We start from the raw sequence: 14,032 nt of genomic DNA, 5'->3' as shown, positions 1-14,032 counted from the left end.
TAACAGCTCTTGGCTGCATGATGAGCAGGGATCTGTTCCCATCTCTGTCTTCCCTAACCCACGTTTTCTACCTCAGCTCAAAACTAAAAATACTCAAAACTGATTATTTCTTTAGGTCTTGACTTCTACTACCAAAGGCAAAGCAAAAGAGGGAGCAAACTGCTCTACTAGCCTGGATGAAGGAAGCATTAGATTAGTTCATATCCTGGGGCAATTATGGCCACTCAGTTTACTTTTGCTGCAGTCACTCAGATTACGAAATGCCATGGAAGTGTACACACATGTCAAATTTTATCAAATTGTATACTTAAAATATCTGTGGTTTATAGTATGCCAGTTACATCTCAATAAAGAGAGGGCTAATGTGCATGTAAAGTGTATAGCACAGTTCTTTGGCAATAGTAGTAGGCACTCAAAAAATCATTAACCATGAAGGTGATGATAGTGATGATGACAACTTATGACAAAGCTTTGGCATTCACCCAGGTTGCAAAAAATAAAAAATATAATGCCAGAGTGGGGCCTTTGGGGTGCGTGGGAAATCTGGGTAAACGGCCCAGTTTGGTAGATGAGAGAAAGATGAGTTTAAAATGACTTACCAGAGCTCATGGTGGTGGCAGGACAAGTCGTCTGCAACTGGGGCTCTGAACTGCTCTGTAGAAAAACAAACACCACACAATGCAATTGATGAATGGCAGGTTCGCGATAAATCCCAATGGTTAGTATTAAAAATGCAAACACTGTAACCCTTGATAAAACAGAGCTGAACCAGGAGTCACCTGGCCAGGCTTCTGGTTCATGGTCACCCACATATTATTGTGACCTTGGGCACATCACTCAACCTCACTGGTTTCAGTTTTGTTGCCCATACTTGATGCTAATGTTATCCGAGATCCCTTTCAGCTCTAACATTCTATAAAAAAAACCTCAAGCTACATGAGTGCAAGTGGTTTAAAGAGAGGGTAAAGGAAAGGGGAAAAAACACGTTTTAGGAGAAAGAGGTAAAATCACGACACAAACTGATTTGAGAACTTACTGATCATACTGAATGCTTATACACAGCTTACTATGCACAAGGAAATGTTCTAAATGCTTTAAATATATTAATGCATTTGACCCTCACAACCCTAGGAGGTAAGCACTAGTATCATGTTAGTTTACACAGATGAGGAAACCGAGACACAGACAGGTGAAGCTGTGTGCTTGCCGCAGTGGAGGAGCTGACACTGGAACCCAGACAGCCTGACTTTCTGGCCCCGTTCCTATGCACTGTGCTCTACCACCTGGAGGTGGGAACCAATGCCTGATGTTCAAATAGATAACCCCTTAATTTAGTAGGGTCTCAAAGAAAGCTTAAATTGTACTGACAATGCCCTAATATATATCTAGATCTTTTATTGAGTTATAGTTTGCATACAACCGAATATATCCATTTTAATTTTACAATTCGATGAGTTTTGACAAATATATACATCCTATAACCACCACCGCAATCACAATATACAGCCTTTCCATCACCCCAAAAAGTTCCCATGTGTATCTCTACAGCCAAGTACCATCTCAGGTCCCTGTTAACAACTGATCTGCTTTCTGTTACTATTGTTTTACCTTTTCCAGGATTTTATATAAATGGTATCATCGTATAGGTAATTCTTTGCATCTGGCTTCTCCTGTTTAGCGTAACACTTCTGAAAAGCAACTGGTTAGATACGGCTAGGTCAATTTCTGGACTCTCTTCTATTTCAGTGAGCTGTCTTTATCTAATAACTCACTGTCTTGATTACTATAGTTTTACATAGCCTTGAAATCAGGTAATGCGAGTGATAGAGTTTGGATATTTGTCCCTGCCCAAATCTCATGTTAAAATGTAATCCCGGATGTTGGAGGTGGGCCTGGTGGGAGGTGTTTGAATCATGGGGGTGGATCCCTCATGGCCTGGTGCTATCTTTGCAATAGCGAGTTCTCACAAGACCTGGTCATTTAAAAGTATGTGGCACCTCCCCCACCCTTAATTATGCTCTTGTTGTGTGACACTCCTGCTCCCCCTTTGCCTTGCACCATGATGGGAAGCTTCCTGAGGCTCCCCAGAAGCTGAGCAGATGCCAGCACCATGCTTCCTGTACAGCTAGCTTACAGAACTGTGAGCCAATTAAACCTCTTTTCTTTATAAATGACCCAGTATCTGGTATTTCTTTACAGCTGTGCAAGAATAGCCTAACACAGTGAGTCTTCCAACTTGAGTTTTTTTTCCAAAATCATTTTGGCTACTTTAGGTCCTCTGCATTTTCATATAAAGTTTAAAACCACCTTATCAATTTCTACCAAAAAAAGTCTGTTCAGATTTTAACTGGAATCGTGTTGAATCTGTGAAAAACTAACATTTTTAACAATATCAAGTCTTCCGTTTCATGAGTATGACCTATCTCTCCCTTTATCCAGGTCTTCTTTAATTTCTCTTGGTAATGTTTTATAGTTTTTTCAAAGTACAAGTCTTGTACATACTTCGACTAATCTGAAGGTCACACAATCTGAAAAACAAGTCCTTGGGATATGCAGAACCTTGATATTTCAAGTGTGGTCCACAGGCCAGCAGCATTCACATTAGCTGGGAGCTTACTGAAAATGCAGAAGTGGCCAGGCGTGGTGAGTCACGCCTATAATTCCAGCACTTTGGAAGGCCAAGTTGGGCTGATCACCTGAGGTCAGGAGTTCGAGACCACCCTGGGCAACATGGTGAAACCCTGTCTCTACTAAAATACAAAATCAGCTGGGTGTGGTGGTGGGTGCCTGTAATCTTAGCTACTCGGGAGGCTGCGGCAGGAGAATTGCTTGAACCTGGGAGGCAGAAGTTGCAGTGAACCTAGTTCATATGTGCCACTGCACTCCAGCCTGGGTGACAGAGTGAGACTCCATCTCCAAAAAAAAAAAAAAAAAGAAAGGTAAAGAATACACAGAAGCTCAGACTCCATCTTGTACCTACTGAATCAGAATGGGCATTTTAACAAAATTCCAGGTGCTCTCTTTGCATTTTAAGGTGTGAGAAGCAATGATGCAGAGGAAAGCTCCTGTTCACAAATTCTGTAATAGGGATGTGAAGATACGGTATGAAGGTCTGCAAAAGGAGACATGCTTTAGCTTCTTTTTTTAAAAAAGCTGAAGTTGGACACTGATTTCCTTTCTGGATGGTTGCTTTGCTTACTGTCCTTGTAATTAACAGAGTAGAATGCTAGGGATGAAAAGGAAATCATCCTAAGTCCATCTCTGCAGCCCAAATCAGCAGTAACTTTGCCTCTGTCACTGTCAAATACATCTGAGACTATCTATGACCTTCAATAGCTGTCCACACAGCCAGTTTTCCAAGCGGTGGAAACATCTGTTCTTTCAATTGAGAAACACACAACCTGCTGTTATCTGTATGTCCTCATGTTTTCCAATCCTAATTTTTTGATACTTTAGTTTGTCTCCCAGGATCAAAAGGGTTGTTGTGATACCATCCAAATGCTTTTATTTTATAAACAATTTTCATGAGCAATTGTATTATGTTAAGGTTTTTATTCCTTATTTTTTTCTTTTTTTTTGAGACAGGATCTTGCACTATCACCCAGGCTGGAGTGCACTGGTGTGATCACGGTTCACTGGAGCCTCAACCTCCTGGGCTCAAGCAGTCCTCCCACGTCAGCCTCCCAAGTAGCTGGGACCAGTTGTGCACCACCACACGTGGCTACTTTTTTAAATTTTAATTTTTTAGAGATGGGGTCTCTCTATTGCCCAGGCTGGCCTCAACTCCTGGCCTCAAGCGATCCTCCTGCCTCAGTCTCTAAAAGTGCGGGGATTACAGGTGTGAGCCACTGCAGCTGGCCTTTCCTCAATTTTTAAAGCAGTATTGAGGAAATCTTGATTCAACTGTGTAGCTATCTTAGCTGAAACCATTTTCATTCTTTTATGAGTCCTTTCTAGCCTCTAGATACATAAATAGCATGTACACTGCTGTAAACATACTATCTGGACAGCTTTGTGTTCTAATTTTTAAATCAAATATTTCATTAACATTTTTCTAGGATTTTATATAGTCAGCATATCCATCATTTTAATGGCTGTATTTCATTGTAATAACACTCCATAATCCATTTACCAATTCCCTTTGTATAGTTTAATTCATCTTAATTTAAAAAACAAGTACAAAGCACACAGCATTCTTAGGCTGGAGAAGAAATGAATGGAGATGTCTTATGAACCAAACAAAAAGGGATACCTCAACTCACACATGATGAGTAATCACTGTCATATGCAGGTAGCCCTTTGCACATTTCACATTTCTCAATATAGAAACTACTAAGTGTCAGCCCCTCTTACTTACAAACTGACCTAAAACAGACACGGTCAGAGATAATCTTCAAAATATTTAACCATCATTTTGCCACAAATGTCTACCAACTGGAGCAGACACCAGTTGTAGCACTCTCTGGGAGGCCCCTCCCTGTGCCTGCTATTAACCATTTAATGGCTGGATGGTTAGAGGGTAGAAGGAGAATGGATCCTGGGTGTTGACAGACTACTCTGATATTTTAAGACCTAGTATGACGATAGTACGTGACAATGACAATGCACAGTGAGTACCAGCTCTTGCACACGAGGACTTTTCGAGTAGCAGGTTCTGTGGTGTGTTCACTCTGGCGATTAAATCTCCAGCAGGTGATACTAACAAACAAGGGATAGTTTAAAATAAAATTAAAAGTGCTGAGGGTGAACGGGCTGATTGAAGAAAAGGAACTGCAGCAATGGCAGCAGTGCCAAGGACAGTGCCCCGTGTCCAGTCCTCCCCTGTGGTGGCAACAGCAGCAACGTCCTATCCAGACTATTCCAGGGCCTGATTCTGGCTCTGATCCCAGCCAGCTCAGCCTCCTGGAATTCCTGCCCCAGTTCTGAGTGCAGTTCTCCAACCTTCCATAAACTCCGTGAACTACCCAAGATCTTCCAATAAATCCCTTTTCAGTTTGAGTTCACCAGAGGTGGTTTCTGGTTATCTGCCACCCAAGAACTTTGACCAGTAGAAGATGGGAGGGAGAAGTCTCCAAGGTTTCATCTGAAGAGGAGAATCTTCATTCCTGTCTCCTGACATGAGGCTGACCAGATCTGAATCCCAAGTGGCTTGGCAGTGGTTGTGTCTCTACAACCTTAAGTGCTCAGAGCCTGGGAAGTGAGGATGCATCCATGAAACTACACAAACTGAGCTTGACCAGAACACTGAAAGCTTTGAAAATCATAGTCTAGTCCCTGCTGTTTATTTAGAGATAATAAGGGTCATTACAATCAGATGAGAACTTGAGAGTTTATTTTACATAAAAAACCTCTAACACTTAATATTTATTTAAAAACTAAGCTGTAAAGAGCCTGATTTGGTTGAGTACATGATGGCATGACTTTGGAATGTCTCTTACAAGTCCCCCCTCCAAATGAGCCAGGCACCTTTGGGTAAAAGCCAAAAGGACGAACAGTGTACCATCTAGTGGCAAAATCAGACAACTACAAGTGGGCAGTTAATTCCCTTAGTGAGTTGCAGGAGCCGACGCAGTGTTACAGCTTGGGTGTGCCCGTGGGGGATCAAACCGCCATTCTACGCTTTGAGCTGCTTGGACCTGCCGTACTTGGTCAAAGTACCACGGCATCAACACAGACATTCCATGAGAAGAACAAGATGTGAAGTGGCCAGAGTCGTTAAGAAAGCATCCAGATAATTAACCTTTCCATATTGTCCACCCACCCCGCCAATTCCAGGACCCTATACTAAGACAAGTTTTGATGACACAAAGTGATTAATTACTAAAAAGTCAACTTTATACTCATGCTTCCAGCTGAAAAACAATCAACTAAATATGGGTTGGTTACTGGGAAAGGAAAGAAGGTCCTTATATGGATAGTTTAGGGATATATGACTAGGGAGAAATTGAGTATGTCTGTAAAAATGAATTCAAGGTCCTGCAAAGGTTCTTGGAAAACAAAGAGCCTTTAAATCTCCTAGCCAGCATGCTCCAGCTTCTCCTATGCACTATGGTGTTTTGCCTCCATAGCTCCCCAATCCCCAACAATAGATTGTAAATATCTGGAAAGGAAAAACTACATCATTCTCAGCACTGGGCATGCAGGAGGTGCTCAGTCATGGCCTTTCTCATACCTGTTTAACCTTCAGAACCTAACTTCAGAGTCTTACCTTCAAGATAGCCAAGAGCCTCCTTAACTCCACTGTGGCTCCTTAAAAGGGAGCCAGCTTCCCACTTGTACAAAATGCTGGTTATGCCTTAGCTTTAAAATCCAATCTTGGGCCGGGTGCAATGACTCACGCCTATAATCCCAGAACCTTGGGAGGCCGAGGTGGGCAGATCACTTGAGGTCAGGAGTTCAAGACCAGCCTGGCCAACAGGGGGAAACCCATCTCTACTAAAAATACAAAAATTAACCAATCATGGTGGTGGACGCCTGTAGTCCCAGCTACTCTGGAGGCAGAGGCAGGACAATCACTTGAACTTGGGAGGTGGAGGTTGCAGTGAGCTGAGCTCACACCACTGTACTCCAACCTGGGTGACAGAACAAGACTCTGTCTCAAAACAAAAAAAAAGAAAGAAAACCCAGTCTGATACTGGGCGCCATGGCTCACACCTGTAATCCCAGCACTTGGGAGGCCAAGGCAGGCAGACTGCTTGAGTCTGGAGTTCGAGACCAGCCTGGGTAACATGGGGATGCCCCGTCTCCACCAAAAATACAAAAATTAGCCACCCGTGGTGGTGCACACCCGTAGTCCCAGCTACTCTGGAGGCTGAGGTGGGAGGGTCGCTTGGACCCAGGAGGCAGAGGTTGCAGTGAGCCAAGATCGCGTCACTGCCTGGGTAACAGAGTGAGACCCTGTATTTAAAAAAAAAAAAAATCTAATCTGGGACTTGATTTTATATAGGTACAGCTACTTCCAACAGCTTGAAAAGAATAGAGACAGCGCACAGAGCCCCAGAATAAATGCTTGGCCTTATTTCTTTCTACTTTGCGGATCCACTAGCAGAGACACGTTTCTCCAATTTTTCAACAGCACCTTCCCTTCTCAATCTCTATTAGTGTCATTTCTCTTCAAATGCACCCTCTACATTATTGCAAAGGGTGCAGAAGGTTCTTCAGAAGCCAGAAAGGATAAACACTGAGTCGCTGATACTTCCTTTCAAGGGGAAGAAAGTGGGATAAACTTGACCCTGACATTAACTTCAGTCTAGAATCCCATGACACTCCTGGGAGCTCAGAACACAACAAGCACGAAGTTTCTGTAAAAAGACCAATGTTTCTGGAGAGGGAGCAATAGGAAAACACATCAGAAAGGCCATCCTCCACATCCTCTCATTTCCTCCTGGAGTCCCTCCAACTCGGTTTCCGTTCTAACCAATTATCTGAAATGGCCTTCAGAAAGGCTTCCAGTGCACATGCATGGCCAAGTCCAACGGTTTCTGCACTGGTCCGGGCCTCACTGATCTTTCCACTGCATTTAAGACAGTTAACTCCTTCCTCCTCCCCACACTTTCTGGTCTTGATTTCTAAGTGTCACTGTGAACTGATTTACATTGGGCCATGAGGATCCTTCTAGAACAGGGCCTCTGCAGTTCTTCAGGAGTTTAGGGAGCCAGAGGGCCCTAGGCTGGTCTTTATTCTGTTTCAACTACATGCTCACTTCTTTAGAACCAGAAGCATCTATGTAGGTTAATTTTCCTGGTATTCCAGCTGTGTTGGAAGGAGGTTCCATGAGCCCCCTCCAGCCACTGTGCTGGCACCCACCTATGTACTCCCCCAGCTTTCACTTCAACCTGGGTCAAATTTCAACGGGGAAAAAAAAATCCACAGGGCTCCTATACACTCAGAGGGGTTGGCTGGGCAGTATGGTGGGCAAGGGAAAGGCAACAAAGCTTCCAGGAAAGAGTTTTATATTGAAAACACAGGCCTGATGATACAATTCAAAAACAATTCTTTAGTACCTACTTTGCATCCAGGAAAGTGCTTGGCCCAGTGGGGGCCAACATGATCAGACAGGACTGCTGTCTTTGAGGCCATCAAGGGTTGTAGGGTGGCAGACATGGCCCTTTTAAATATAATACAATGGGATAACCCTTCTGCTAGCAATCTGGCTTAAGTGTCATGGGAGCACAATGAGAGAGAGAATCAAGGAATGAGTAAATACCAAAATGTCCCAATGTTCATTGACATACCTTCTAAAATCACCTCAAATGTCACACTTTTGGAAACACTGATCTAAAAATTCAAGTCCAAATTTAACGTGCCATAAGGCCCTGCAGGATCACGTCCCAGTTATTTTTCCAGTCTCATCTCCCTCACATCCTCCCATGAGTCCTAAACTCTACATGTACCATACTTGCTATTCCTACTGAATTATGATAAGAGTTCCCATTTCTAAGCCTTCAATCTTGTTGCTTCCCACTAATGCCCTTTCCCTCATCTCCCCAAATTTAAGGCCAATCCCAATAGCCAGATGCACTGGTTCAACAAAAACTAAAGGTTTTTATTTTCATCTAGTTTTTATTTTATTTTATTTTCTGTAGTTACACTGGCTGGAAATAGTTTTGGTTTTGATCCCCATATAAAGTCATGAAGATGAAGAACTCTTTTATTTTGGAGACAGAGTCTTGCCTCTCATCCAGGCTGGAGTGCAGTGGCACAATCTCGGTTCACTGCAACCTCCGCCCCCTGGGTTCAAGTGAGTCTCGTGCCTCAGTCTCCCAAGTAGCTGGGATTACAAGCACGTGCCACCTTGCCTAATTTTTGTATTTTTAGTAAAGATGGGGTTTCACCATGTTGGCCAGGCTGGTCTTGAACTCCTGACTTCAAGTGATCCACCCACCTCGGCCTCCCAAAGTGCTGGGATTACAGGCATGAGCCACTGCACCTAGCCAAGAACTCATTTTAATAAGATCTATTTATGATCACAATACTCAGAAAGCCCATGCCCAAACTCCACTATCAACATCAAACTTTCGTTCCAGGTTCATGCCAGAGAAGGGGCAGATTTGGAGCTAGAACATTCACCACCAATAAATCTGCAATCATTTTAAAATACTTGAGTGGAGCCTTTAAATAAATATAAAATGTTGACTTCTATCCCAATAAGCAAATTCAGCCCCGCAAACAGTTTCAAGTCTTATAAATGCAGTATTATTTGAGCTTCAAACAACAGAATTTAGGAGATAATTTGTAATTATATATTACATTGTCTAACGTATTAAAATGCATGGCTTGCAGCAAACAAAATGACGGGTTAATATCCTTAATCTAATGTAATCATACTAATTGCCAAGAAAAATATTTTTAGACACATGAAGAAATGATTCCCAGAAGACAAAATGCAAATAATAAACAAATCTATGAGAAAATGTTTACTTAACCCAACCAGTTAAAAAATACAGGCCGGGCGGGGTGGCTCACGCCTGTAATCCCAGCACTTTGGGAGGCCGAGGTAGGTGGATCATGAGGTCAGGAGATCGAGACCATCTGGGCTAACATAGCGAAACCCCGTCTCTACTAAAAAAAATACAAAGAAATTAGCCGGGCGTGGTGGCGGGCGCCTGTAGTCCCAGCTACTCAGGAGGCTGAGGCAGGAGAATGGCGTGAACCCAGGAGGCGGAGCTTGTAGTTAGCCAAGATCGTGCCACTGCACTCCAGCCTGGGCGACAGAGTAACACTCCGTCTCAAAACAAACAAACAAACAAAATATATATATATATATATATATACTAAAAAAATGACTAACCATTTTTTCTACTTCTTATATTAGTCCAAAGGTTTTTTAAAACTAATAATGTGGGCAAATGCAAAGACATTGGCTTTTTCCTACATGGCCAATGACACTACATTTTTATCATTATCTTCAGCAATACACACCAAGAGCTATGCACCTCATACCCCTGTGCTTTAGGAGAATCTAGTCTAAAGAAAGAACCTTGAATGACAATAATGCTATACATACAGAGATGTTTACCATAGCTTTATTAGTAATAGTGAAAGCCTTGAAACCCTCTGGTGTTCAGTAACAGAGGGGCTAATTACCTGACCACATACCCACTGGGAGGACTGCTGAACAGTTATGAGAAAAACTAACATTGACCATACAACATGGGAAAAGACTTCTCATAAGATTAGGTGACTAAAGCGGGGTATGTCTGTGTGACATATGTGATTACAATTTTTTTTTTTTTTTTTTTGAGATGGAGTCTTACTCTGTTGCCGAGGCTGAAGTGCAGTGGCACGATCTCTGCTCCCTGCAACCTCCGCCTCCTCGGTTCAAGCGATTCTCCTGCCTCAGCCTCGTGAGTAGCTGGGACTACAGGCACCCACCACCATGCCCAGCTAATTTTTGTATTTTCAGTAGAGACACGGTTTCACTATGTTGGCCAGGCTAGTCTCGAACTCTTGACCTCAGGTGATCTGCCCACCTTGGCCTCCCAAAGTACTGGAATTACAAGCATGAGCCACTGTGCCCGGCTCTGTTATTATAATTACATAATAGGCAAAACACATATATACAGTAAAAAGAAAATATGTCCAAATTCTAATAGTGATTGTGGTAGCATGGAATTATGGGTAACTTTTGTTTCTATTTTCCAAACTGTTTATAACGTGGTTATAATACATTTCTTTCCTAATGACAAGTATCTTTTTTAGCTCTTACATGACATTTGATATGCAATTGTGTAATATTTAGAACCTGAAAGAAAAAATTCTAGGAGACAAGTTAAAAATGCCACTGACAGTCATGTCCATTAGAACATGGCACAGCCACCTGATGCCATCTTCCACAGAACTTGTGGGATTCTAACATTCATCATCAGTGATTGCTTTTGTTTAATGAAGCCAAACTACTCCCATGAAGTTCCTTAGGAGGATGAAGGGGCAATAAACGGACTCGACTGTTCAGCTAGATTTCCTAAAGAAGCAATCGCACCAAAACATTTCATCTTAAAATAGTCAGCAGGAGCTGCCAGGTGACAACACACAAACCACCCCATTGCTCCCAGTGCCTGCTCACTGCCAAGTCCCTGCTTCTAACCCCACTTCATGGCATTCCAGAGCCCTGAGCTCCTTCTCAAATCCTTTATATGTAAAACTCCGGGCACACACAGTTTCTAAAACACGCGTTGTTAACCAAGACAAGTCTTAAAAGCAAAAACTGGCCTATTTGTGTTTCCCAAATATGGTTGTGTCTACAGAACCAAAACAAAGCTGTCTAACTGTGGCATTCAGCACATTTGGAGCCTCCTCCTTAGACAATCCAGATAACTCAAAATAGGGCAGATTCCCAAATTCATGAGATAAAAGCAAGACATCTTAACTCTGTTTAAATCATAAATACATAACCTCAAAATAACAAAGGCAAGCCCAGAACACAGAAGCCATTTTTCTTCTGCAGCAGTGGCTATACAATGTCTACCAGTGAGAGGTCATGAATGAAAGCATTTTGGATTCTCAGGAGAATCCAGGTTGGGCCATAGTCCACAATGTAAGTAAACGAGATGAAGAAGTACTGTGTATGGCTGGGAAAAAAATGTTACAAAGCTGAAAAGCAGTCTGTTAAGAGCTTGAAAATGGGAAAGCAGGGTGGGTTTGATATGGCAGGAGAGGGCTCTGCTCCTACAGACAATCCACAGTTCCCTCTCAACTTTTCTTTTAAACCACAAAATCCCTGAGGCTATGTATTTACCACATCATATATTACACAGACATCTGCAGTACAGACCCATACCATGCTCAGGAATGAGGGAACAGAGGCTCCATTCAGTAAAAAGACTTTGGGACTTTCGCAAATACATAACTTAAATACTTCAGTTCATAATACTGGCTTGTTCAGGAATTGCTTATTTTCCTTGAGAAGTTTTGAACTTGTAACTGAATATATACTAACCTACCAAAAGGGTAATACGAAACACTGGAAACACCGTCTTTTCTGAGAAAAGCTCTCTTCTCGGTGGCATTTGTTCAATACCTGAGGTGGAACACATATACACAGGCCCAAAATCAATAAGCCCTGAGCACAGGCTCTGGGGCCATGGACCACGTCAGATCATTAGCACCTCACTGTAATAAATGCAAGACCTTGGCTCCCATCACTTATCCAGTGAATATATCATGTTAGCTACTTTTACCTATCCTCATTTATTTTTACCCTAATTTTAGGCAACTTTTGAATATATCAGGTATAAAAGCGACGACATCCAACCACTGAAATTACAATACAAATTTCTGTAATGAGTTTTCTTCAAACCAAGATAAAACCACTAAAACATTCAACATAATATCAAGCTCACAGCAAAAATTCAATGAAAGTATTTTTTTTTAATCTATATTGTCTCCCAGACTACTTAGAAATAGGTTGGCATTATACATTTATATATTAATATATAAAAATTAGTATCTCTGTGTTTATATTTATACAAACACACATACACATACACATACATACAATTTGCCTATATTATAGGCTTACAAGGACTCTGGCTCAGTTGGCATCTGGCACACACTTCTGACTTGAGTTGTATATGTGCCTGGTGGCTGCAGGAAAGCAGCAAAAAGCTGGGTAAGAAGAAGTCAATTAGAATACAAACTTTGGCAGGGCTGTGCAAATTGAGAAGTCCCTTAATTTGTCAGTCTCGGTTTATTCATCCATAAAAGGGAATTTAAAATACTACTTTAAGTCTGGGTATGGTGGCTCACACCTATAATCCCAGTACTATGAGAGGCCAAGGCAGGTGGATTATTTGAGGTCAGGAGTTCGAGACCAGCCTGGCCAACATGGTGAAACCCTGTCTCTACTAAAAATACAAAAATTAGCCAGGTGTTGTGGTGCGCACCTGTAGTCCCAGCTATTTGGGAGGCTGAGGCATGAGAATCTCTTGAATCTGGGAGGCAGAGGTTGCAGTAAACCAAGATGGTGCTACTGCACTCCAGCCTGGGTGGCAGAGTAAGACTGTCTCAAAAAAACAAAAACAAAATGAAAAACCCTACTTACATTAAGTGTGTTTTTTTTGTTTGTTTTGTTTTGTTTTGTTTTTTTGAGATGGAGTCTCGCTCTGTTGCCCAGGCTGGAGTGCAGTGGCACAATCTTGGCTCACTGCAACCTCCACCTCCCAGGTGGAAGCAATTCTCCTGCCTCAACCTCCCTAGTAGCTGGGACTACAGGCGCCTGCCACCACACCTGGCTAGTTTTTGTATTCTTAGTAGAGACAGGGTTTCGCCATGTTGGCCAGGCTGGTCTCGAACTCCTGACCTCAGGTGATTCACCCACCTGGGTCTCCCAAAGTGCTGGGATTACAGGCATGAGCCACTGCGCCCGGCCCATTAAGTGGTTAAGATTAAATTTGAAAATACAGTTGACCCTTGAACAACACATATTTCAGCTGTGAGGGTCCACTTATATGTAGATTTTTTTCAGCCAAACTCGGATCAAAAATACAGCATTGTAGGAAGTGCAAGCTGCACATGTGGACGGCCAGTTTTTCCTGCCTGTGAGTACTGCAGGGCCCACTGCAGGACATAAGTCTGCTCAGATTTGGGTATGCGTGGGGTCCTGGACCAACCTCTGTTTCATACTGAGAGATAATTGTATATAAGAAACACTGTAAATTGTTGTGTTATAAAAGGAAAAGTATTCTAGCAAAGGTATTGGGTCTATTCTTTGGTATCCTTTATTATTTTAACAGACTAATGAATGTGATCATTGTATATCTGATTATGAGGTTCATATTACTAATACTTACCTGTACCAAACGTCAGGTTTTATGAACTGAAGCAGGATTCAAGAACCAAATAGTCAAAAGTTTCCAGGTCTGCCTTCCTATGCCAAGTCTGGCAATGAAGGACATTCTTGATAAAAAGCATCATATTTAAAAGACTTGGCCAGGCGCGGTGGTTCAAGCCTGTAATCCCAGCACTTTGGGAGGCCGAGACGGGCGGATCACGAGGTCAGGAGATCGAGACCATCCTGGCTAACACGGGGAAA

General features: G+C 42.4%; 1 protein-coding gene across 5 annotated transcripts in view; it reads right to left on the bottom strand.

Moving 5' to 3' along the window:
• SORBS1 (sorbin and SH3 domain containing 1) overlaps positions 1-14,032 on the bottom strand; it is a 253,714-nt gene that overhangs the window by 130,902 nt on the left and 108,780 nt on the right. For all 5 annotated transcript variants that reach the window (XM_011963923.1, XM_011963926.1, XM_011963925.1 and 2 more), the window contains one exon: positions 600-654. In XM_011963923.1, coding sequence (XP_011819313.1) covers positions 600-609 — 10 coding nt within the window. In that variant the 5' untranslated portion in view covers positions 610-654. The remainder of the gene's footprint in view (positions 1-599; positions 655-14,032) is intronic.

The sequence above is a fragment of the Colobus angolensis genome, unplaced genomic scaffold, assembly GCF_000951035.1.
Source record: "Colobus angolensis palliatus isolate OR3802 unplaced genomic scaffold, Cang.pa_1.0 Scaffold630, whole genome shotgun sequence".
In the NCBI taxonomy this organism is placed as follows: Eukaryota; Metazoa; Chordata; class Mammalia; order Primates; family Cercopithecidae; genus Colobus; species Colobus angolensis.
Note: the sequence above shows the minus strand (reverse complement) of the source record. Positions and strands in the feature narration are given on the sequence as shown.